The sequence below is a fragment of the Electrophorus electricus genome, chromosome 22, assembly GCF_041902795.1.
Source record: "Electrophorus electricus isolate QZ-2024a chromosome 22, ASM4190279v1, whole genome shotgun sequence".
Taxonomy (NCBI): domain Eukaryota; kingdom Metazoa; phylum Chordata; class Actinopteri; order Gymnotiformes; family Gymnotidae; genus Electrophorus; species Electrophorus electricus.
The window spans coordinates 640,084-663,042 of record NC_137518.1 but is presented as its reverse complement, the minus strand read 5'-3'; the positions used below and the strand labels follow the sequence as shown (position 1 = coordinate 663,042).

Here is a 22,959-nt window from a genome sequence, read left to right as displayed (position 1 = left end):
TCGTTTGTGGGTTTGACACTGAGGAGTAAAGTTTTGTCATCTCAGTGCCTTTATCAGCACGGCCAGGTGTTAGACAAGCAGTGATGTGACAGAGAAATCTGCACAGACTGGAGTTGAATGGATGATCCCAGGGAGAATGAAACCTACTCTGGTCCAGAGGACATGATCTAAAGACCTTGGTACCAGAGGAGAGCGATCAGAACCATGTTGGCTGCAGACTCTGCATGGAGCAGAATAGTCTTGCAGGTCGATGTGGGTGTCCCAACACTAGAATTACATAAAGATAAGATACTCAAAACAAGTTGAAATCGTACCTTCCTCATAAGCAATGTCTGAGGATGAGATTGGGAGGCGGGGGGCGAGGTTTAGGTTGCTAATGGTTACTAGCGACATCATAATAGGAGGATTTCATTAAAAATGCAAGACTGATCAATTCCTCTAGTGTAGTGGCTTTTGTCCTGCAAAGACAAACAACCCCAATCCCTGAAAAAAAAAAACCTACCATGTCAAGAGATGGAGTTTAAATGTTTGTCAAACATTCAAAACAAGACTGCTGATGACATGAAGTAATATAGAAAGGGACATGGGAGGGGTGGAGCTCCCAGCAGCCCAATGGGAAACTGGACTTGATTGACGTAGCCATGCTCATGTACCGGCTGGATGGAGCCGTGCTCCTGGAGTGGCTGGATGGAGCCGTGCTCCTGGACTGGCTGGATGCAAACCTGCTCCAGGCACCTACAACCAGCTGGCAAAACGGAAGAGATGTGTCTTTGCTTTCATTGGTTCTCATCTTCTTAAGCACACTAAAGAGACACCACAAAACACTGTTGTTTTTTCATTCTTTAATTGTACATTAAAACATTCATGTACCTTTAGCTGTGAACACACACCAGAGTGTTTACACAGGGATAGGTGCAAAGGTGCAAAGCATCCATCATCCCAAAACCAGCATTATTCATCACTGTTATAGTCATTATTAATAAGCATCATAAAATCTTAACTATATTTCTCATGTATCCCACCACCATCCAATAAGGAGGAGGGACTGCCTCATATAGGAGCAGCCTTATGCAGAGGTCCCTGCTACAGGTGTGCAGCACTACACATCCCACAATACTGAGCAGCACCCTAGCCTTTAAACACCAGCACGACAGACAGCACACAGAGCAAAAGAACGCAACAACTGTGGGAAGGAATGAGTTAGCACATGAAATGAACTCAAAATAAGACAGGGAAATCAGGTCTGTTTGGTATTAGGTGCTAATAAGGTGCCAGTTTGTTAAAAGCAGTGTAGTGTTAAAGTAGTTCTCCACCTAAGCTGGTAATTCCCTCTTTATAATGAAGTATTTAGCTTCAGGGACTTTGTGGGAACTAAATGAGGCTTCAGTGAAGTGATGGTGCCACGGTGACGTCTCGCAGGGCTCAGCTTTCCCGTCTAAGGCACTATGAGAGCCACACTGGAGTCTGTTACAGGGAAGATGGGAGGTGTGGGACTTCTCTCCCAGAGAGTGGGAGCAGTGAGGAAAGACCTGGAGCCATCAGACTCCACCTTAGGAGGGAGCCATCAGACCTGAGAGGACCAGAGCTGGCTAAGACTGGACAGCGGCAGCAAACATTACAGCACAAAAAAAAACATTTGAAAACCCATCATCTGATTTTTCTTTTTTTGTGGTTTTGTTTTGTTTTCTGAATTTTATGGTCTCCATAGTATCATTCTTTCCAAAATCACATGACCACTGAATAATAATTAATTTCCTTTGTCCAGGACGCATGTCTGTTTCTTAGGCTACCACATATTAGGAGAGGGGGATATATCAGGAAGTAGCGATTTCTGAAATGTGAGAGACATCGCAAACACAAAGGAACTGTAAAAGCTCCCCAGTGTATTAGAACAGAGAAGTTACTACACATAACTGGGCCTTGGAGAATTTCTGTGTACCCAACATTTGCACTGAGGGAGTGTGGGCTTAGGGTGAACACGGAACACGTGAAAAAGCCATTCACTAAAGTGTTTAGTGTTCTTTAACGTCTTGCACTTGGACTAGAGGCAAAATCCTTAATCTTAAGGCATCTCCTCTTCATCCATCACGTGTTACCCTCACTGGTGCAGTTCTAATGGAACGCCACTGCAGGGTTAGGGTTAGTGTGGGAACTACTCTGCACAATTTCTGCCTCGTTAGATGTGTTACAGTTGACATGCAGGATGAAGTGGTAATCCTACACACTCCTAACAAGACCCCCTGTGGAAAAGAAGAGGGGTTGTGGTGACAAGAATGTTCAGAGAAACAAGCACAGACTAGATGAATAAATGAAAAAAATAAATTAATTTAAAAAAATTCAGATAACATACTGGAGGCCAAGGAGAATGAAAGGTCAGGCTGAGAGTGAGATGTAATGATTGCATGATGCATGTAAAAACATGGCCCATGAGTCTGTGTGGCAGTGCCCTGAATCTCAAACAGGAGACACAGAGGGGGAGATTCAGGGACAGATGTACCCTAAACACACCAACACACACCCAGACACACCACCCGCCCCCACCACGTGGGACTCCGCTAGACACACAGGTTGCAGCTACTGCTGGAGAACTGCAAACTGGAACTGTTCTAACGCTGTCACTGCTAGCAAGCACCTGAGGTGCAGGACAGTACCCACGTGACGGCTAGGGCAGAGCCGCACACAACCACATCTCAGCAGTTACCAGCAAAGCACAAGATATAACTTGTGCAAAAAATCATGATTAATTATATAACAATATATCAAAGGGAAGTATAGCAGAACAGTGCTAGACAGTCCACAAACACACCAAAGCCGATTGCACAATGAGTGGAAGGTCTTCACACGTGTGTCTACGGAGGAGAGGAGTGCTCTCTCCCCTGGAGACGTAGCCTCGGAGGGTGCGGAGTGACTCGGGGCATTGTGCACGAGCAGCTGCAGATGCTTGGAGAGCGATGCCATCTCGGCGGGGTTACACCGGTGCCACAGAGCACAAAGAACGCCAATGGAGGCCTCCCCTTGCCCTACCCGGAGGCCTCCCCTCCCCTCACAGGGGCGATGTAGGTTCTGTCTGCACACCCCTGCTGGACAAACATGCACTGGCACAACCGTTCTGCGCTGAGAGTGCCACAAGAGCAAACAAACAAAATCAACACTTTTTTTTTTTGCCTTTCCCTTTAAAAACAGAAAACCAAAAGTAATAACAGTGTGAAGACACGGCACTCAGTCTGGGAGCCTAGAGACGCACGGTGTTGATGCGCAAGGGCTGCACGTTCTTTCCATTGGCGTGACTCTGCCCAGGGCTGAAGTAAGGGAAGAGCTTGGTGGGGAACTTCTCACGGTAAGTATAGAGCCAGGACATATCGTCTGCGTTGTAGAAGACCAGCAAACCTTTGGGGTAGTCCAGGAAGACGCCCACCTTCTCAAGCTTGCTCTTGACGTTGAGGCGTGTCCAGGGCTCCGTGCAGGCGCTGTACTGGTTGCCATCATGCATGACGATACAGTAGAAGCCGCGGCTGGGCTGGATCTGGATGCTACCCTTGCGACTCACAGTCTCGTTGGCCACGCCGATCATCCACTGCGTTTTCTCTGACACCATCACCTCCCAGTAGTGCACGCCTGAGCAAAAGCCCTCGGCGCCCAGCACGGACACTTCCACGTCAAAGCGCCGCGGGGAGTCCTGCAGAGGCTGCGGGTGCAGGTTGCCGTACGCGACGATGGTGCAGTCGTCAGACAGGATCAGCCGTTGGTGGGCAGTCATGGGGTCCAATGTCAAGGCAGCAGGTACTGTGGAGCAGAAGAGACAGACGCTCCATCACCAGCCCACCCTCACCTACTACAGCTCTACTACCACCCACCCCTCACCTACTACAGTAAACCTTTATTTCAGCTTCAGTCACAGGCAGACGGGAGAAGAAGCTCCCTGCTGTCAATCAAATGTGCTGACAGAGCTCTGCCTGTAGAGTTCCAGACCATCGCAGAGTGAAAACCACTTTCACCTGACACGCACACTCCCTCTCTTTCCGAGCGTATGCCAGGAGGGAGTGGGTGACGATGTGCACGCTCCCTAGAACACTGTGGTTTTGTGATGGCTAGGGAATGCAGGAAATTTTAAAAACCTCTCCCTTGATGTGGTGCTTTCTTAAGCATGCAGACTAGCCACCATAAGATCACGAGAGCACGCATTCTCTCACCAGTGCTGGCTCCTTCAATCCTTTATGCGCGTTTCTATTCAGACAACCACTTTTAAATGTGTGAGGTAATGAGAATGAGGGTTAACAGTCCACAGAGGCCAGTGAAGCTGGGTGCACTGTGTTGAGAGAGAGAGAGAGAGAGAGAGAGAGAGAGAGAGAGAGAAGCACAGTGTTGAGAGAGAGAAGCACAGTGTTGAGAGAGAGAGAAGCACAGTGTTGAGAGAGAGAAGCACAGTGTTGAGAGAGAGAGAGAGAAGCACTGTGTTGAGAGAGAGAGAGAGAGAGAGAGAGAGAAGCACTGTGTTGAGAGAGAGAGAGAGAGAGAGAAGCACTGTGTTGAGAGAGAGAGAGAGAGAGAGAGAAGCACTGTGTTGAGAGAGAGAGAAGCACTGTGTTGAGAGAGAGAGAGAAGCACTGTGTTGAGAGAGAGAGAGAAGCACTGTGTTGAGAGAGAGAGAGAAGCACTGTGTTGAGAGAGAGAGAGAGAGAGAGAAGCACTGTGTTGAGAGAGAGAGAGAGAGAGAGAGAGAAGCACTGTGTTGAGAGAGAGAAGCACTGTGTTGAGAGAGAGAGAGAAGCACTGTGTTGAGAGAGAGAGAGAAGCACTGTGTTGAGAGAGAGAGAGAAGCACTGTGTTGAGAGAGAGAGAAGCACTGTGTTGAGAGAGAGAGAAGCACTGTGTTGAGAGAGAGAGAAGCACTGTGTTGAGAGAGAGAGAAGCACTGTGTTGAGAGAGAGAGAAGCACTGTGTTGAGAGAGAGAGAAGCACTGTGTTGAGAGAGAGAAGCACTGTGTTGAGAGAGAGAGAGAGAAGCACTGTGTTGAGAGAGAGAGAAGCACTGTGTTGAGAGAGAGAGAGAGAAGCACTGTGTTGAGAGAGCGAGAGAGAGAAGCACTGTGTTGAGAGAGAAGCACTGTGTTGAGAGAGCGAGAGAGAGAAGCACTGTGTTGAGAGAGAGAGAGAGAAGCACTGTGTTGAGAGAGAAGCACTGTGTTGAGAGAGAGAGAGAGAGAAGCACTGTGTTGAGAGAGAGAGAGAAGCACTGTGTTGAGAGAGAAGCACTGTGTTGAGAGAGAGAGAAGCACTGTGTTGAGAGAGAGAGAAGCACTGTGTTGAGAGAGAGAGAAGCACTGTGTTGAGAGAGAGAGAGAGAGAGAGAGAGAAGCACTGTGTTGAGAGAGAGAGAGAAGCACTGTGTTGAGAGAGAGAGAGAGAAGCACTGTGTTGAGAGAGAGAAGCACTGTGTTGAGAGAGAGAGAGAGAGAAGCACTGTGTTGAGAGAGAGAGAGAGAAGCACTGTGTTGAGAGAGAGAGAGAGAGAGAGAGAGAGAAGCACTGTGTTGAGAGAGAGAGAGAGAGAGAGAGAAGCACTGTGTTGAGAGAGAGAGAGAGAGAGAGAAGCACTGTGTTGAGAGAGAGAGAGAAGCACTGTGTTGAGAGAGAGAGAGAGAGAGAAGCACTGTGTTGAGAGAGAGAGAGAGAGAGAAGCACTGTGTTGAGAGAGAGAGAAGCACTGTGTTGAGAGAGAGAGAGAGAGAGAGAGAGAGAGAAGCACTGTGTTGAGAGAGAGAGAGAGAAGCACTGTGTTGAGAGAGAGAGAGAAGCACTGTGTTGAGAGAGAGAGAGAGAGAGAAGCACTGTGTTGAGAGAGAGAGAGAGAGAGAAGCACTGTGTTGAGAGAGAGAGAGAAGCACTGTGTTGAGAGAGAGAGAGAGAGAGAGAGAAGGACTGTGTTGAGAGAGAGAGAGAGAGAGAGAAGGACTGTGTTGAGAGAGAGAGAGAAGCACTGTGTTGAGAGAGAGAGAGAGAGAAGGACTGTGTTGAGAGAGAGAGAGAAGCACTGTGTTGAGAGAGAGAGAGAAGCACTGTGTTGAGAGAGAGAGAGAAGCACTGTGTTGAGAGAGAGAGAGAGAGAGAGAGAAGGACTGTGTTGAGAGAGAGAGAGAGAGAGAAGGACTGTGTTGAGAGAGAGAGAGAGAGAGAAGGACTGTGTTGAGAGAGAGAGAGAAGCACTGTGTTGAGAGAGAGAGAGAAGCACTGTGTTGAGAGAGAGAGAGAAGCACTGTGTTGAGAGAGAGAGAGAGAGAAGGACTGTGTTGAGAGAGAGAGAGAAGCACTGTGTTGAGAGAGAGAGAGAGAAGCACTGTGTTGAGAGAGAGAGAGAGAGAGAAGGACTGTGTTGAGAGAGAGAGAGAAGCACTGTGTTGAGAGAGAGAGAGAAGCACTGTGTTGAGAGAGAGAGAGAGAGAGAGAAGCACTGTGTAGAGAGAGAGAGAGAGAAGCACTGTGTTGAGAGAGAGAGAGAGAAGCACTGTGTTGAGAGAGAGAGAGAGAAGCACTGTGTTGAGAGAGAGAGAGAGAGAAGCACTGTGTTGAGAGAGAGAGAGAGAGAGAAGCACTGTGTTGAGAGAGAGAGAGAGAGAGAAGCACTGTGTTGAGAGAGAGAGAGAAGCACTGTGTTGAGAGAGAGAGAGAAGCACTGTGTTGAGAGAGAGAGAGAGAGAGAGAGAGAAGCACTGTGTGAGAGAGAGAGAGAAGCACTGTGTTGAGAGAGAGAGAGAGAGAAGCACTGTGTTGAGAGAGAGAGAGAGAGAGAGAGAGAAGCACTGTGTGAGAGAGAGAGAAGCACTGTGTTGAGAGAGAGAGAAGCACTGTGTTAGAGAGAGAGAGAGAGAGAGAAGCACTGTGTTGAGAGAGAGAGAGAGAGAAGCACTGTGTTGAGAGAGAGAGAGAGAAGCACTGTGTTGAGAGAGAGAGAGAGAAGCACTGTGTTGAGAGAGAGAGAGAAGCACTGTGTTGAGAGAGAGAGAGAAGCACTGTGTTGAGAGAGAGAGAAGCACTGTGTTGAGAGAGAGAGAGAAGCACTGTGTTGAGAGAGAGAAGCACTGTGTTGAGAGAGAGAGAGAAGCACTGTGTTGAGAGAGAGAGAGAAGCACTGTGTTGAGAGAGAGAGAGAGAGAGAGAAGCACTGTGTAGAGAGAGAGAGAAGCACTGTGTTGAGAGAGAGAGAGAGAAGCACTGTGTTGAGAGAGAGAGAGAGAAGCACTGTGTTGAGAGAGAGAGAGAGAGAAGCACTGTGTTGAGAGAGAGAGAGAGAGAGAAGCACTGTGTTGAGAGAGAGAGAGAGAGAGAAGCACTGTGTTGAGAGAGAGAGAGAGAGAGAGAGAAGCACTGTGTTGAGAGAGAGAGAGAAGCACTGTGTTGAGAGAGAGAGAGAAGCACTGTGTTGAGAGAGAGAGAGAGAGAGAGAGAGAAGCACTGTGTGAGAGAGAGAGAGAAGCACTGTGTTGAGAGAGAGAGAGAAGCACTGTGTTGAGAGAGAGAGAGAGAGAGAGAGAGAAGCACTGTGTGAGAGAGAGAGAAGCACTGTGTTGAGAGAGAGAGAAGCACTGTGTTGAGAGAGAGAGAAGCACTGTGTTGAGAGAGAGAGAGAGAGAAGCACTGTGTTGAGAGAGAGAGAGAGAAGCACTGTGTTGAGAGAGAGAGAGAGAAGCACTGTGTTGAGAGAGAGAGAGAAGCACTGTGTTGAGAGAGAGAGAGAAGCACTGTGTTGAGAGAGAGAGAGAAGCACTGTGTTGAGAGAGAGAGAAGCACTGTGTTGAGAGAGAGAGAGAAGCACTGTGTTGAGAGAGAGAAGCACTGTGTTGAGAGAGAGAGAGAAGCGCTGTGTTGAGAGAGAGAGAGAAGCACTGTGTTGAGAGAGAGAGAGAAGCACTGTGTTGAGAGAGAGAGAGAGAGAGAGAGAGAGAGAGAGAGAAGCACTGTGTTGAGAGAGAGAGAGAGAGAGAGAAGCACTGTGTTGAGAGAGAGAGAGAGAAGCACTGTGTTGAGAGAGAGAGAGAGAAGCACTGTGTTGAGAGAGCGAGAGAGAGAGAAGCACTGTGTTGAAAGAGAGAGAGAAGCACTGTGTTGAGAGAGAAGCACTGTGTTGAGAGAGAGAGAGAAGCACTGTGTTGAGAGAGCGAGAGAGAGAGGAGCACTGTGTTGAGAGAGCGAGAGAGAGAGAAGCACTGTGTTGAGAGAGCGAGAGAGAGAGAAGCACTGTGTTGAGAGAGCGAGAGAGAGAAGCACTGTGTTGAGAGAGCGAGAGAGAGAAGCACTGTGTTGAGAGAGAGAGAGAAGCACTGTGTTGAGAGAGAAGCACTGTGTTGAGAGAGAAGCACTGTGTTGAGAGAGCGAGAGAAGCACTGTGTTGAGAGAGCGAGAGAGAGAGAGAAGCACTGTGTTGAGAGAGCGAGAGAGAAGCACTGTGTTGAGAGAGCGAGAGAGAGAGAAGCACTGTGTTGAGAGAGCGAGAGAGAGAGAAGCACTGTGTTGAGAGAGCGAGAGAGAGAAGCACTGTGTTGAGAGAGAGAGAGAAGCACTGTGTTGAGAGAGCGAGAGAAGCACTGTGTTGAGAGAGCGAGAGAGAGAGAGAAGCACTGTGTTGAGAGAGCGAGAGAGAAGCACTGTGTTGAGAGAGCGAGAGAGAGAGAAGCACTGTGTTGAGAGAGCGAGAGAGAGAGAGAAGCACTGTATTGAGAGAGAAGCACTGTGTTGAGAGAGAGAGAGAAGCACTGTGTTGAGAGAGAGAGAGAGGCACTGTGTTGAGAGAGAGAGAGAAGCGCTGTGTTGAGAGAGAGAGAGAGAAGCGCTGTGTTGAGAGAGAGAGAGAAGCGCTGTGTTGAGAGAGAGAGAGAGAGAGAGAGAGAGAAGGAGAAGCACTGTGTTGAGAGAGAGAGACAGAGAGAGATGGGGAGAAGCGCTGTGTTGAGAGAGAGAGAAGCACTGTGTTGAGAGAGCGAAAAGCACTGTGTTGAGAGAGAGAGAGAGAGAGAGAGAGAGAAGCACTGTGTTGAGAGAGAGAGAGAGAGAGAGAAGCACTGTGTTGCGAGAGAGAGAGAGAGAGAAGCACTGTGTTGCGAGAGAGAGAGAGAGAGAAGCACTGTGTTGCGAGAGAGAGAGAGAGAGAAGCACTGTGTTGCGAGAGAGAGAGAGAGAGAAGCACTGTGTTGCGAGAGAGAGAGAGAGAGAAGCACTGTGTTGCGAGAGAGAGAGAGAGAGAAGCACTGTGTTGCGAGAGAGAGAGAGAGGCACTGTGTTGAGAGAGAGAGAGAGGCACTGTGTTGCGAGAGAGAGAGAGAGAGAAGCACTGTGTTGCGAGAGAGAGAGAGAGAGAAGCACTGTGTTGCGAGAGAGAGAGAGAGAGAAGCACTGTGTTGCGAGAGAGAGAGAGAGAGAAGCACTGTGTTGCGAGAGAGAGAGAGAGAGAAGCACTGTGTTGCGAGAGAGAGAGAGAGAGAGAAGCACTGTGTTGCGAGAGAGAGAGAGAGAGAGAGAAGCACTGTGTTGCGAGAGAGAGAGAGAGAGAAGCACTGTGTTGCGAGAGAGAGAGAGAGAGAGAAGCACTGTGTTGCGAGAGAGAGAGAGAGAGAGAAGCACTGTGTTGCGAGAGAGAGAGAGAGAAGCACTGTGTTGCGAGAGAGAGAGAGAGAGAAGCACTGTGTTGCGAGAGAGAGAGAGAGAGAAGCACTGTGTTGCGAGAGAGAGAGAGAGAAGCACTGTGTTGCGAGAGAGAGAGAGAGAGAAGCACTGTGTTGCGAGAGAGAGAGAGAGAGAAGCACTGTGTTGCGAGAGAGAGAGAGAGAAGCACTGTGTTGCGAGAGAGAGAGAGAGAGAAGCACTGTGTTGCGAGAGAGAGAGAGAGAGAAGCACTGTGTTGCGAGAGAGAGAGAGAGAGAAGCACTGTGTTGCGAGAGAGAGAGAGAGAGAAGCACTGTGTTGCGAGAGAGAGAGAGAGAGAAGCACTGTGTTGCGAGAGAGAGAGAGAGAGAAGCACTGTGTTGCGAGAGAGAGAGAGAGAAGCACTGTGTTGCGAGAGAGAGAGAGAGAGAAGCACTGTGTTGCGAGACAGAGAGAGAGAGAGAAGCACTGTGTTGCGAGAGAGAGAGAAGCACTGTGTTGCGAGAGAGAGAGAGAGAAGCACTGTGTTGCGAGAGAGAGAGAGAAGCACTGTGTTGAGAGAGAAGCACTGTGTTGAGAGAGCGAGAGAAGCACTGTGTTGAGAGAGCGAGAGAGAGAGAAGCACTGTGTTGAGAAAGCGAGAGAGAGAGAAGCACTGTATTGAGAGAGAAGCACTGTGTTGAGAGAGAGAGAGAGAGAGAAGCACTGTGTTGCGAGAGAGAGAGAGAGAGAAGCACTGTGTTGCGAGAGAGAGAGAGAGAGAAGCACTGTGTTGCGAGAGAGCGAGAGAGAGAAGCACTGTGTTGAGAGAGAGAGAGAGAGAGAAGCACTGTGTTGAGAAAAAGAGAGAGAGAAGCACTGTGTTGAGAAAGAGAGAGAGAGAAGCACTGTGTTGAGAAAGAGAGAGAGAGAAGCACTGTGTTGAGAAAGAGAGAGAGAAGCACTGTGTTGAGAGAGAGAGAGAGAGAGAGAGAGAGAGAGAGAGAGAGAAGCACTGTGTTGAGAGAGAGAGAGAGAGAGAAGCACTGTGTTGAGAGAGAGAGAGAGAGAGAAGCACTGTGTTGAGAGAGAGAGAGAGAGAGAGAAGCACTGTGTTGAGAGAGCGAGAGAGAGAAGCACTGTGTTGAGAGAGAGAGAGAAGCACTGTGTTGAGAGAGAAGCACTGTGTTGAGAGAGCGAGAGAAGCACTGTGTTGAGAGAGCGAGAGAGAGAGAAGCACTGTGTTGAGAGAGCGAGAGAGAGAGAGAAGCACTGTATTGAGAGAGAAGCACTGTGTTGAGAGAGAGAGAGAGAAGCACTGTGTTGAGAGAGAGAGAGAGAAGCGCTGTGTTGAGAGAGCGAGAGAGAGAGAAGCGCTGTGTTGAGAGAGCGAGAGAGAGAAGCGCTGTGTTGAGAGAGAGAGAGAGAAGCGCTGTGTTGAGAGAGAGAGAGAGAAGCGCTGTGTTGAGAGAGAGAGAGAGAGAAGCGCTGTGTTGAGAGAGAGAGAGAGAGAAGCGCTGTGTTGAGAGAGCGAGAGAGAGAGAAGCGCTGTGTTGAGAGAGAGAGAGAGAGAAGCGCTGTGTTGAGAGAGAGAGAGAGAGAAGCGCTGTGTTGAGAGAGAGAGAGAGAGAAGCGCTGTGTTGAGAGAGAGAGAGAGAGAAGCGCTGTGTTGAGAGAGAGAGAGAGAGAAGCGCTGTGTTGAGAGAGAGAGAGAGAAGCACTGTGTTGAGAGAGAGAGAGAAGCACTGTGTTGAGAAAGAGAGAGAGAAGCACTGTGTTGAGAAAAAGAGAGAGAGAAGCACTGTGTTGAGAAAAAGAGAGAGAGAAGCACTGTGTTGAGAAAGAGAGAGAGAGAAGCACTGTGTTGAGAAAGAGAGAGAGAGAAGCACTGTGTTGAGAAAGAGAGAGAGAAGCACTGTGTTGAGAGAGAAGCACTGTGTTGAGAGAGCGAGAGAAGCACTGTGTTGAGAGAGCGAGAGAGAGAGAAGCACTGTGTTGAGAGAGCGAGAGAGAGAGAGAAGCACTGTATTGAGAGAGAAGCACTGTGTTGAGAGAGAGAGAGAGAAGCACTGTGTTGAGAGAGAGAGAGAGGCACTGTGTTGAGAGAGAGAGAAGCGCTGTGTTGAGAGAGCGAGAGAGAGAGAAGCGCTGTGTTGAGAGAGCGAGAGAGAGAAGCACTGTGTTGAGAGAGAGAGAGAGAAGCGCTGTGTTGAGAGAGAGAAGCGCTGTGTTGAGAGAGAGAGAGAGAGAAGCGCTGTGTTGAGAGAGAGAGAGAGAGAAGCGCTGTGTTGAGAGAGAGAGAGAGAGAAGCGCTGTGTTGAGAGAGAGAGAGAGAGAAGCGCTGTGTTGAGAGAGAGAGAGAGAGAAGCGCTGTGTTGAGAGAGAGAGAGAGAGAAGCGCTGTGTTGAGAGAGAGAGAGAGAGAAGCGCTGTGTTGAGAGAGAGAGAGAGAAGCGCTGTGTTGAGAGAGAGAGAGAGAGAGAGAGAGAGAGAGAAGGAGAAGCACTGTGTTGAGAGAGAGAGACAGAGAGAGATGGGGAGAAGCGCTGTGTTGAGAGAGAGAGAGAGAGAGAGAAGCACTGTGTTGAGAGAGAGAGAGAGAGAGAGAAGCACTGTATTGAGAGAGAAGCACTGTGTTGAGAGAGAGAGAGAAGCACTGTGTTGAGAGAGCGAGAGAGAGAGAAGCACTGCGTTGAGAGAGCGAGAGAGAGAGAAGCACTGCGTTGAGAGAGAGAGAGAAGCACTGTGTTGCGAGAGAGAGAGAGAAGCACTGTGTTGCGAGAGAGAGAGAGAGAGAGAAGCACTGTGTTGCGAGAGAGAGAGAGAGAGAAGCACTGTGTTGCGAGAGAGAGAGAGAGAGAAGCACTGTGTTGCGAGAGAGAGAGAGAGAGAAGCACTGTGTTGCGAGAGAGAGAGAGAGAGAAGCACTGTGTTGCGAGAGAGAGAGAGAGAGAGAAGCACTGTGTTGCGAGAGAGAGAGAGAGAGAGAAGCACTGTGTTGCGAGAGAGAGAGAGAGAAGCACTGTGTTGCGAGAGAGAGAGAGAGAAGCACTGTGTTGCGAGAGAGAGAGAGAGAAGCACTGTGTTGCGAGAGAGAGAGAGAGAGAAGCACTGTGTTGCGAGAGAGAGAGAGAAGCACTGTGTTGCGAGAGAGAGAGAGAGAGAAGCACTGTGTTGCGAGAGAGAGAGAGAGAGAAGCACTGTTGCGAGAGAGAGAGAGAGAGAAGCACTGTGTTGCGAGAGAGAGAGAGAGAGAAGCACTGTGTTGCGAGAGAGAGAGAGAAGCACTGTGTTACGAGAGAGAGAGAGAGAGAAGCACTGTGTTGCGAGAGAGAGAGAGAGAGAAGCACTGTGTTGCGAGAGAGAGAGAGAGAAGCACTGTGTTGCGAGAGAGAGAGAAGCACTGTGTTGCGAGAGAGAGCGAGAGAAGCACTGTGTTGAGAGAGCGAGAGAAGCACTGTGTTGAGAGAGCGAGAGAGAGAGAAGCACTGCGTTGAGAGAGAGAGAAGCACTGCGTTGCAAGAGAGAGAGAGAAGCACTGTGTTGCGAGAGAGAGAGAGAGAGAAGCACTGTGTTGCGAGAGAGAGAGAGAGAGAGAGAAGCACTGTGTTGCGAGAGAGAGAGAGAAGCACTGTGTTGCGAGAGAGAGAGAGAGAGAAGCACTGTGTTGCGAGAGAGAGAGAGAGAAGCACTGTGTTGCGAGAGAGAGAGAGAGAGAAGCACTGTGTTGCGAGAGAGAGAGAGAGAGAAGCACTGTGTTGCGAGAGAGAGAGAGAGAGAAGCACTGTGTTGCGAGAGAGAGAGAGAGAGAAGCACTGTGTTGCGAGAGAGAGAGAGAAGCACTGTGTTGAGAGAGAGAGAGAGGCACTGTGTTGCGAGAGAGAGAGAGAGAGAAGCACTGTGTTGCGAGAGAGAGAGAGAGAGAAGCACTGTGTTGCGAGAGAGAGAGAGAGAGAAGCACTGTGTTGCGAGAGAGAGAGAGAGAGAGAAGCACTGTGTTGCGAGAGAGAGAGAGAGAGAGAAGCACTGTGTTGCGAGAGAGAGAGAGAGAGAAGCACTGTGTTGCGAGAGAGAGAGAGAGAGAAGCACTGTGTTGCGAGAGAGAGAGAGAGAGAAGCACTGTGTTGCGAGAGAGAGAGAGAGAGAAGCACTGTGTTGCGAGAGAGAGAGAGAGAGAAGCACTGTGTTGCGAGAGAGAGAGAGAGAGAAGCACTGTGTTGCGAGAGAGAGAGAGAGAGAAGCACTGTGTTGCGAGAGAGAGAGAGAGAGAAGCACTGTGTTGCGAGAGAGAGAGAGAGAGAAGCACTGTGTTGCGAGAGAGAGAGAGAGAAGCACTGTGTTGCGAGAGAGAGAGAGAGAGAAGCACTGTGTTGCGAGAGAGAGAGAGAGAGAAGCACTGTGTTGCGAGAGAGAGAGAGAGAGAAGCACTGTGTTGCGAGAGAGAGAGAAGCACTGTGTTGCGAGAGAGAGAGAGAGAAGCACTGTGTTGCGAGAGAGAGAGAGAAGCACTGTGTTGAGAGAGAAGCACTGTGTTGAGAGAGCGAGAGAAGCACTGTGTTGAGAGAGCGAGAGAGAGAGAAGCACTGTGTTGAGAGAGCGAGAGAGAGAGAAGCACTGTATTGAGAGAGAAGCACTGTGTTGAGAGAGAGAGAGAGAGAAGCACTGTGTTGAGAGAGCACTGTGTTGAGAGAGAGAGAGAAGCACTGTGTTGAGAGAGAAGCACTGTGTTGAGAGAGCGAGAGAAGCTCTGTGTTGAGAGAGCGAGAGAGAGAGGAGCACTGTGTTGAGAGAGCGAGAGAGAGAGAAGCACTGTGTTGAGAGAGCGAGAGAGAGAAGCACTGTGTTGAGAGAGCGAGAGAGAGAAGCACTGTGTTGAGAGAGCGAGAGAGAGAAGCACTGTGTTGAGAGAGAGAGAGAAGCACTGTGTTGAGAGAGAAGCACTGTGTTGAGAGAGAGAGAGAAGCACTGTGTTGAGAGAGCGAGAGAAGCACTGTGTTGAGAGAGCGAGAGAGAGAGAAGCACTGTGTTGAGAGAGCGAGAGAGAAGCACTGTGTTGAGAGAGAGAGAGAAGCACTGTGTTGAGAGAGCGAGAGAGAAGCACTGTATTGAGAGAGAAGCACTGTGTTGAGAGAGAGAGAGAGAAGCACTGTGTTGAGAGAGAGAGAGGCACTGTGTTGAGAGAGAGAGAAGCGCTGTGTTGAGAGAGAGAGAGAGAAGCGCTGTGTTGAGAGAGAGAGAGAGAAGCACTGTGTTGAGAGAGAGAGAAGCACTGTGTTGAGAGAGAGAGAGAGAGAGAGAAGCGCTGTGTTGAGAGAGAGAGAGAGAGAAGCGCTGTGTTGAGAGAGAGAGAGAGAGAAGCGCTGTGTTGAGAGAGAGAGAGAAGCACTGTGTTGAGAGAGAGAGAGAGAAGCACTGTGTTGAGAGAGAGAGAGGCACTGTGTTGAGAGAGAGAGAAGCGCTGTGTTGAGAGAGAGAGAGAGAAGCGCTGTGTTGAGAGAGAGAGAGAGAAGCACTGTGTTGAGAGAGAGAGAAGCACTGTGTTGAGAGAGAGAGAGAGAGAGAAGCGCTGTGTTGAGAGAGAGAGAGAGAGAAGCGCTGTGTTGAGAGAGAGAGAGAGAGAGAGAGAGAAGCGCTGTGTTGAGAGAGAGAGAGAGAGAGAGAAGCGCTGTGTTGAGAGAGAGAGAGAGAGAGAGAGAGAGAGAGAGAGAGAGAGAGAGAGCGAGAGAAGGAGAAGCACTGTGTTGAGAGAGAGAGACAGAGAGAGATGGGGAGAAGCGCTGTGTTGAGAGAGAGAGAGAGAGAGAGAGAGAAGCACTGTGCTGAGAGAGAGAGAGAGAGAAGCACTGTATTGAGAGAGAAGCACTGTGTTGAGAGAGAGAGAGAGAGAAGCACTGTGTTGAGAGAGAAGCACTGTGTTGAGAGAGAGAGAGAAGCACTGTGTTGAGAGAGCGAGAGAGAGAGAAGCACTGTGTTGAGAGAGCGAGAGAGAGAGAAGCACTGTGTTGAGAGAGAGAAGCACTGCGTTGCGAGAGAGAGAGAGAGAGAGAAGCACTGCGTTGCGAGAGAGAGAGAGAGAGAAGCACTGTGTTGCGAGAGAGAGAGAGAGAGAAGCACTGTGTTGCGAGAGAGAGAGAGAGAGAAGCACTGTGTTGCGAGAGAGAGAGAGAGAAGCACTGTGTTGCGAGAGAGAGAGAGAGAAGCACTGTGTTGCGAGAGAGAGAGAGAGAAGCACTGTGTTGCGAGAGAGAGAAGCACTGTGTTGCGAGAGAGAGAAGCACTGTGTTGCGAGAGAGAGAAGCACTGTGTTGCGAGAGAGAGAAGCACTGTGTTGCGAGAGAGAGAAGCACTGTGTTGCGAGAGAGAGAAGCACTGTGTTGCGAGAGAGAGAGAGAGAAGCACTGTGTTGAGAGAGCGAGAGAGAGAAGCACTGTGTTGAGAGAGAGAGAGAGAAGCACTGTGTTGAGAGAGAGAGAGAGAAGCACTGTGTTGAGAGAGAGAGAAGCACTGTGTTGAGAGAGAGAGAGAGAGAAGCACTGTGTTGAGAAAGAGAGAGAAGCACTGTGTTGAGAAAAAGAGAGAGAGAAGCACTGTGTTGAGAAAGAGAGAGAGAGAAGCACTGTGTTGAGAAAGAGAGAGAGAGAAGCACTGTGTTGAGAAAGAGAGAGAGAGAAGCACTGTGTTGAGAAAGAGAGAGAGAGAAGCACTGTGTTGAGAGAGAGAGAGAGAAGCACTGTGTTGAGAGAGAGAGAGAGAGAGAAGCACTGTGTTGAGAGAGAGAGAGAGAAGCACTGTGTTGAGAGAGAGTGAGAGAGAAGCACTGTGTTGAGAGAGAAGCACTGTGTTGAGAGCGAGAGAAGCACTGTGGAGAGAGCGAGAGAAGCACTGTGTTGAGAGAGCGAGAGAGAGAGAGAAGCACTGTGTTGAGAGAGCGAGAGAGAAGCACTGTGTTGAGAGAGCGAGAGAGAGAGAGAAGCACTGTATTGAGAGAGAAGCACTGTGTTGAGAGAGAGAGAGAGAAGCACTGTGTTGAGAGAGAGAGAGAGGCACTGTGTTGAGAGAGAGAGAGAGAGGCACTGTGTTGAGAGAGAGAGAAGCACTGTGTTGAGAGAGCGAGAGAGAGAAGCACTGTGTTGAGAGAGCGAGAGAGAGAAGCACTGTGTTGAGAGAGAGAGAGAGGCACTGTGTTGAGAGAGAGAGAGAGAGAAGCGCTGTGTTGAGAGAGAGAGAGAGAAGCGCTGTGTTGAGAGAGAGAGAGAGAGAAGCGCTGTGTTGAGAGAGAGAGAGAGAGAAGCGCTGTGTGTTGAGAGAGAGAGAGAGAGAAGCGCTGTGTTGAGAGAGAGAGAGAGAGAAGCGCTGTGTTGAGAGAGGAGAGAGAGAAGGAGAAGCACTGTGTTGAGAGAGAGAGACAGAGAGAGATGGGGAGAAGCGCTGTGTTGAGAGAGAGAGAGAGAGAGAGAGAAGCACTGTGTTGAGAGAGAGAGAGAGAGAGAAGCACTGTGTTGAGAGAGAGAGAGAGAGAAGCACTGTATTGAGAGAGAAGCACTGTGTTGAGAGAGAGAGAGAGAGAAGCACTGTGTTGAGAGAGAAGCACTGTGTTGAGAGAGAGAGAGAAGCACTGTGTTGAGAGAGCGAGAGAGAGAGAAGCACTGCGTTGAGAGAGCGAGAGAGAGAGAGAAGCACTGCGTTGCGAGAGAGAGAGAAGCACTGCGTTGCGAGAGAGAGAGAGAGAAGCACTGCGTTGCGAGAGAGAGAGAGAGAGAAGCACTGTGTTGCGAGAGAGAGAGAGAGAGAAGCACTGTGTTGCGAGAGAGAGAGAGAGAGAAGCACTGTGTTGCGAGAGAGAGAGAGAGAGAAGCACTGTGTTGCGAGAGAGAGAGAGAGAAGCACTGTGTTGCGAGAGAGAGAGAGAAGCACTGTGTTGCGAGAGAGAGAGAGAGAGAAGCACTGTGTTGCGAGAGAGAGAGAGAGAAGCACTGTGTTGCGAGAGAGAGAGAGAGAAGTACTGTGTTGCGAGAGAGAGAGAGAAGCACTGTGTTGCGAGAAAGAGAGAGAAGCACTGTGTTGCGAGAGAGAGAGAGAAGCACTGTGTTGCGAGAGAGAGAGAAGCACTGTGTTGCGAGAGAGAGAGAAGCACTGTGTTGCGAGAGAGAGAGAAGCACTGTGTTGCGAGAGAGAGAGAAGCACTGTGTTGCGAGAGAGAGAGAAGCACTGTGTTGCGAGAGAGAGAAGCACTGTGTTGCGAGAGAGAGAGAAGCACTGTGTTGCGAGAGAGAGAGAAGCACTGTGTTGCGAGAGAGAGAAGCACTGTGTTGCGAGAGAGAGAGAAGCACTGTGTTGAGAGAGAGAGAGAGAGAGAGAAGGGGGACAGTACTGTGTTGAGAGAGGAAGACAGAGAAGCACTGTGTTCAAACCCCAACGCAGGGCCTGCTGGCCATCAGCCCAGGAGTTACACTAAGGCTGAGAGCAGTGGGCGGAGAGCAGGAGGCCTGAGGAGCACATTAGAGGAGCCTGGGAGGGGTCTGCACTGCCCTCCAGGCTAAAGGGCACAACCTTCAGACACGAAGCTGTGGCTCATCAGCACCTCTGAACCCTACTACAGGGCACCGGTTTAGACAAAATATTTCAAGGACACCAAGCTAATTCAGGGATTAGGAGAATTCCTGAGTTACAGATAATGACAACCTGGGTAATGCAAGGAAACGACAGTGTTGATGTGGCAACACGAGGGAAGCAGTCAGTTCTGAGGGAGTTTCTTCACACCGTTTCATAGGCCCAGACTTAAGGGGAGGCTCTCCTACTCTTAGACTTTACACCATGCCAATGCTCATAGACTATTTGGAGCAAACCAACATTGGCTTGTTTTCCTGGAGCTCCTCAGACAGTCCGGCCTGCCAGAGGCACATGGGAAGGGAGAAATTTGCAAAACAGTTTCATCCTCACTATTTATAACCAGTGCCACAGGCCCAGAGCCTGGAGCCAGTCAGGGGAGAGGACGCTGTCACTTCCACTCCATGTCATTGGCAGTTTGCACCACCAGGTAGCCCATAAATACTGAAATATTCTCTCTTTATTTTCTTATATTTATTCTCTCTTTCCCCCTCCATCTCACTGTAGCTCTCTCTCTCTTTCTCCCCCTCCATCTCACTGTAGCTCTCTCTCTCTCTCTTTCTCTTTCCCCCTCCATCTCACTGTAGCTCTCTCTCTCTCTCTTTCTCTTTCCCCCTCCATCTCACTGTAGCTCTCTCTCTCTTTCTCTTTCCCCCTCCATCTCACTGTAGCTCTCTCTCTCTTTCTCTTTCCCCCTCCATCTCACTGTAGCTCTCTCTCTCTTTCTCTCTTTCCCCCTCCATCTCACTGTAGCTCTCTCTCTCTTTCTCTCTGTGTGTGTTCCATCTCTCTCCAAAATGCAGGGAAACCAAGCTACAGCATTCGGATCCACACAGTCGTGCAGAGTAGCAGCTGAAAGGGAGCGAGGGAGAGAAGGACAGAGAGAGTGAGAGAGAGATACTGAGGAGGGGGAGAGAAGGAGAGAGAGAGGGAGAGATGGGGAGAGAGGGATTTGGAGGTGGAAGGGGGGGGGAGGGAGAGAAGGAGCGATGGGGGAGGGGGAGAGAGCACACGAGTTAATAATCCCAAAAAGATATGTGAGAGTGGGAGGGAGGGACTGTCATTACAGAGGTATGGAGAGACAGAGCGAGTAGTCTGGGGACAGTGGGGGAGGCCCTGGTTTATTTCAGACAGCACAGATGAAGCTGAAGCGAACACCTGATTGATGAATGTGTGCTTTTGTCTGCCACTCACGTTCTCCCCTTTTGCCCATTTTTTCCCCTCGCACCAATCAGAGCTGACTTCACATCAAGGGCAAAGAAGCAGGACGGCATATGTGCACTGCATGTATATAACCACATGATCCTGCATCAGGTTATATAATGAGAGAAAACAGGGCTGTAGTGGATTGCCAGTGTAGACTGAATTTCGAGCAGTACTGCTGTGGAACCCTCTCACCACAGTAAAACGGTCATATGACCAGGAATGGCGCTAACAGAAGTCCATCGCAGAGCAACACCACAACACACACCCACACACCCACACCCACACCCACACCCACCCACACACACCCACACACACCCACACACACCCACACACACCCACATCTACTTTGCCTGCCATCCTGCAGGACATGGGTTGTGAAGTCCCAGCCTTCACAGCCTAAAATAAGCGTTTCCAATTTTTTCTTGTTCAGAAATACCATCAAATGCAAATGACTGAATTCCCTTTCCAATCTCTCTTCCATCACCATTTATAAATGTATCTGAATTGCAGCTGTGCATAACTTCCCATATCACAACCCCCAAGTACCTCAGAACCATCAAACGGTTTCCTTTGTAAGAATTGCCTACCCTCACCCTTTGCATAGTGCGATAAAAGCTGAAATCTCACTGCACTGATGAAACACCATGACATTTAAAAACACTTCATCTTGACCTGGTTTCAGTGTGGCTATGTGAAACCTGTAATACAGCTCTCCTCACTCTGTGGCAGTGTGCTGTGTGCCTCTCCTCCTGCCCTCCTACAGCGTGGGACACTGAAGTGGGACACGTTACCTGGTGAGATATCCTGGAACAAAGACTTCCAGATTGTGTACTGCAAGGGCCCCATGTACTTGGAGGTTGGGAAATCTTCATAGGTCAGGTTGGTTTCATGGATTTTGCCTTTAATTCTGCAGAGACACAAGAAAATACTTCTTCACTAGAAACAGTTCCTGTACTCCTAGAGCAACAGGACAAATCTTCCACTGCGAAAGGTGCATGTCTTACAGAACTGTGAAATCAAACAGCTCAGATTGACATACGGACACAGGGTTAGCACTGTTAGCATACGTGCTGGTGCAGGCGCATTACTCAGACTGTTCCCTGGCTCATATGGCACTCCCCTCCCCTCCAGCTGGGAGAATAACCCCACAGCCGTTAGCTGCCCTGTCTTTAAAGCTTAACAGCTTTACCTAAACAAACATTTACCTGTCATTAAACTTAAATAGCCTATAAAGCCCCATCTAATCCCAGTTCCTGAAAGTTCAAATCCCTCATTTTCATCTTCTCACCTCCATCAGTGGTTGCAAGCTATGGTAACACTGGGCTGACAACTGCCATTGGTAACACTGGGCTGGTAACACTGGATTATAAATTTTAAGTTCAAATATCCTGACTTGCCTTGGTAGCTTCCACCAGCAATACTCTCCACGAATCAGACGCTCCCTGACCAGCGTTTACAAGAAAGGGAGACAAGGTGTTACAGACCAAACAGTCACCAAATCTCAGACCCACCCCTCCCTCCCCCAGCTGTGGTCCCATGGCCCCACCCAATAGTCTGCCCCACCCCGCTGCCCACCTCTCAGACGTGAGGGCCACGCCCTCCAGGAAGTCATGGCGGCCTGTCTCTCCCAGCTTCTCCTGCAGAATCTGGATGCCCTCCTTGACGTCCCGGAGCTGCTGGCTGTAGCGCTGGATCTTGTGCTCAATGTCGGCGAGGGCGCGGGCCGTGTCTGCCTCCAGCTCCTCTAGCATGCTCTTCTGTCGCTCGCGCAGGAAACGCTGCAGCTGCTCGAACGCCTCACCGATTGTGGCCCGCAGGCTCTTCGCCGAAGACTGAGGAGAGACGAACCACCGTTAGAGGGGCAGCTCCAGGAATCCCAGTGAGATTAGTGACTGGTTGTGTCAGTCAGGTGGGGGGCAATCACTCGGGCACGGGCCAAACACATTAGATCAGCGTTCAGTGAGTTATAAGGTAAAGACACAATGACTACTTGATTAGTTGTGAATGGGAGGACATGCCAGAGACAGAGACCATTTAATCTGTTAGATCACTAAGCATAGAACACTTTTAGATGAAAAAGACAGCTGTAAGTATAAAATGTTTCCATCATCATCATCAATCTACATAACGAAGGAAGCAAAATGATATCAAACTCAGCCAATTATCCTGGTCTCCCATGGTACAAAGTGAACTAAATGGGAATTGGGCCATCAGGCAAATGGGTCTAGCCAAAAGGACAGGTCGGATAAACCAGAACGGCACAGGGGAAGGAAATGAACAGCACAGATAAAAGCAGAACAACAACGACAGTACAGGTAAAGGAGAAGAACAGCACAGGTGAACCAGGTGATGTCCACAGCCGGCCGACAGGCCAATAAGTGCTGAATGTTAAAGAAGGGGGCATTCAATTGGGAAGGAGAGGGGGAGGAGCTGAGCTGAAAATGAAAGGACCCTGGAGGAGGTGAGAAGGGCAGAAGACATGTGAGGCATTGGCCAAGAAGAAGAATAGTCTTTCAGGGCAATGAGCGCAACACAAGGAGAGCTGAGCGCGCTCCAGAGAACCAGGGGCCGAAAGAAGAGACGCTCCAGGCACATCTGCATAGAGCCAGACACATGCAGGAGAGCGGCTGATACAATAACCCCAGCACAGAGCCTACCAGTGTGCAGACGCACATCTGTCCTGGCCCACACCCTGGCCCACTGAGGCCAGTCACTGCCATGGCATGGTAAAACTAGTTAACCATAAAAAATAAAAATAAAAAAAAACAACTACAAAAACAATCAATCAATCAACCAATCAAACAACCACCACCACCACTACTGCTACAACATCATTAACAAGAATAATCTGGTCATAATAAGATATTATTCCTATGCTCCACGACATTTTAAAGCAGACTGGGTGACATCATCATTACACATATTTTAACCAGAACAGATCATATATTGTAGTGCAGTGCAGACTTGGCCGCTCTGATGGGCTGGTTTGTGTGAGCTCATAAAAAAAAAAAAACAAGCCAGCAAATGAACAGGCAGACAGGCAGGCAGGCTGCGCTCCATGTAGTTCGACAACGCAAAAAAACCCAGACATTTTAAAAGTTAAATATCATGGCAGCCCCCTAGTAATTACTCAAGAGTCAAACCAAACACTGACAGACAGAAGAGTGACCACACAGAGACTGTGGACTCAGGCTAGACACCTCATTACATGGAGAGATGCACCAAACGACCATCACAAAACCAGCAGGACAGAGACCATCAACAGACAGGGTACCAAAGTGCTGGGTGTCTCTGGGAGAAAACATCACAAGTATCCTATGCATCTTATACTGAGTGGTGGTAGCATGTGCATCTGACAGTCTGAGTTTTCCAAATTACAAAAAGCAGGAGAAAAGGGGAGTGCCATCACATGTGGACGCTGGCTCGATTACTGCCGCCATGCTTTAATCAGCTAACCGAGTATGAGATATGTTGTGAGTGAGACAGCTGTACATCCTCTTTCAGTCAAACAGCCTTGCAAAAACCAAACGCACTT

At 49.4% G+C, this 22,959-nt stretch overlaps 1 protein-coding gene across 5 annotated transcripts in view; it reads right to left on the bottom strand.

Annotated features, from left to right (window-relative positions):
* Positions 1-822: 822 nt before the first annotated feature.
* trim62.1 (tripartite motif containing 62, tandem duplicate 1) overlaps positions 823-22,959 on the bottom strand; it is a 40,813-nt gene continuing 18,676 nt past the window's right edge. For 4 of the 5 annotated variants that reach the window (XM_035520477.2, XM_035520478.2, XM_035520481.2 and 1 more), the window contains 4 exons: positions 21,000-21,256; positions 20,822-20,866; positions 20,216-20,331; positions 823-3,783 (listed from right to left, as the gene is read on the bottom strand). In XM_035520477.2, the coding sequence (XP_035376370.1) occupies positions 3,233-3,783; positions 20,216-20,331; positions 20,822-20,866; positions 21,000-21,256 (969 nt within the window). In that variant the 3' untranslated portion in view covers positions 823-3,232. The remainder of the gene's footprint in view (positions 3,784-20,215; positions 20,332-20,821; positions 20,867-20,999; positions 21,257-22,959) is intronic. The other variant, XM_035520479.2, reaches the window with a different exon arrangement.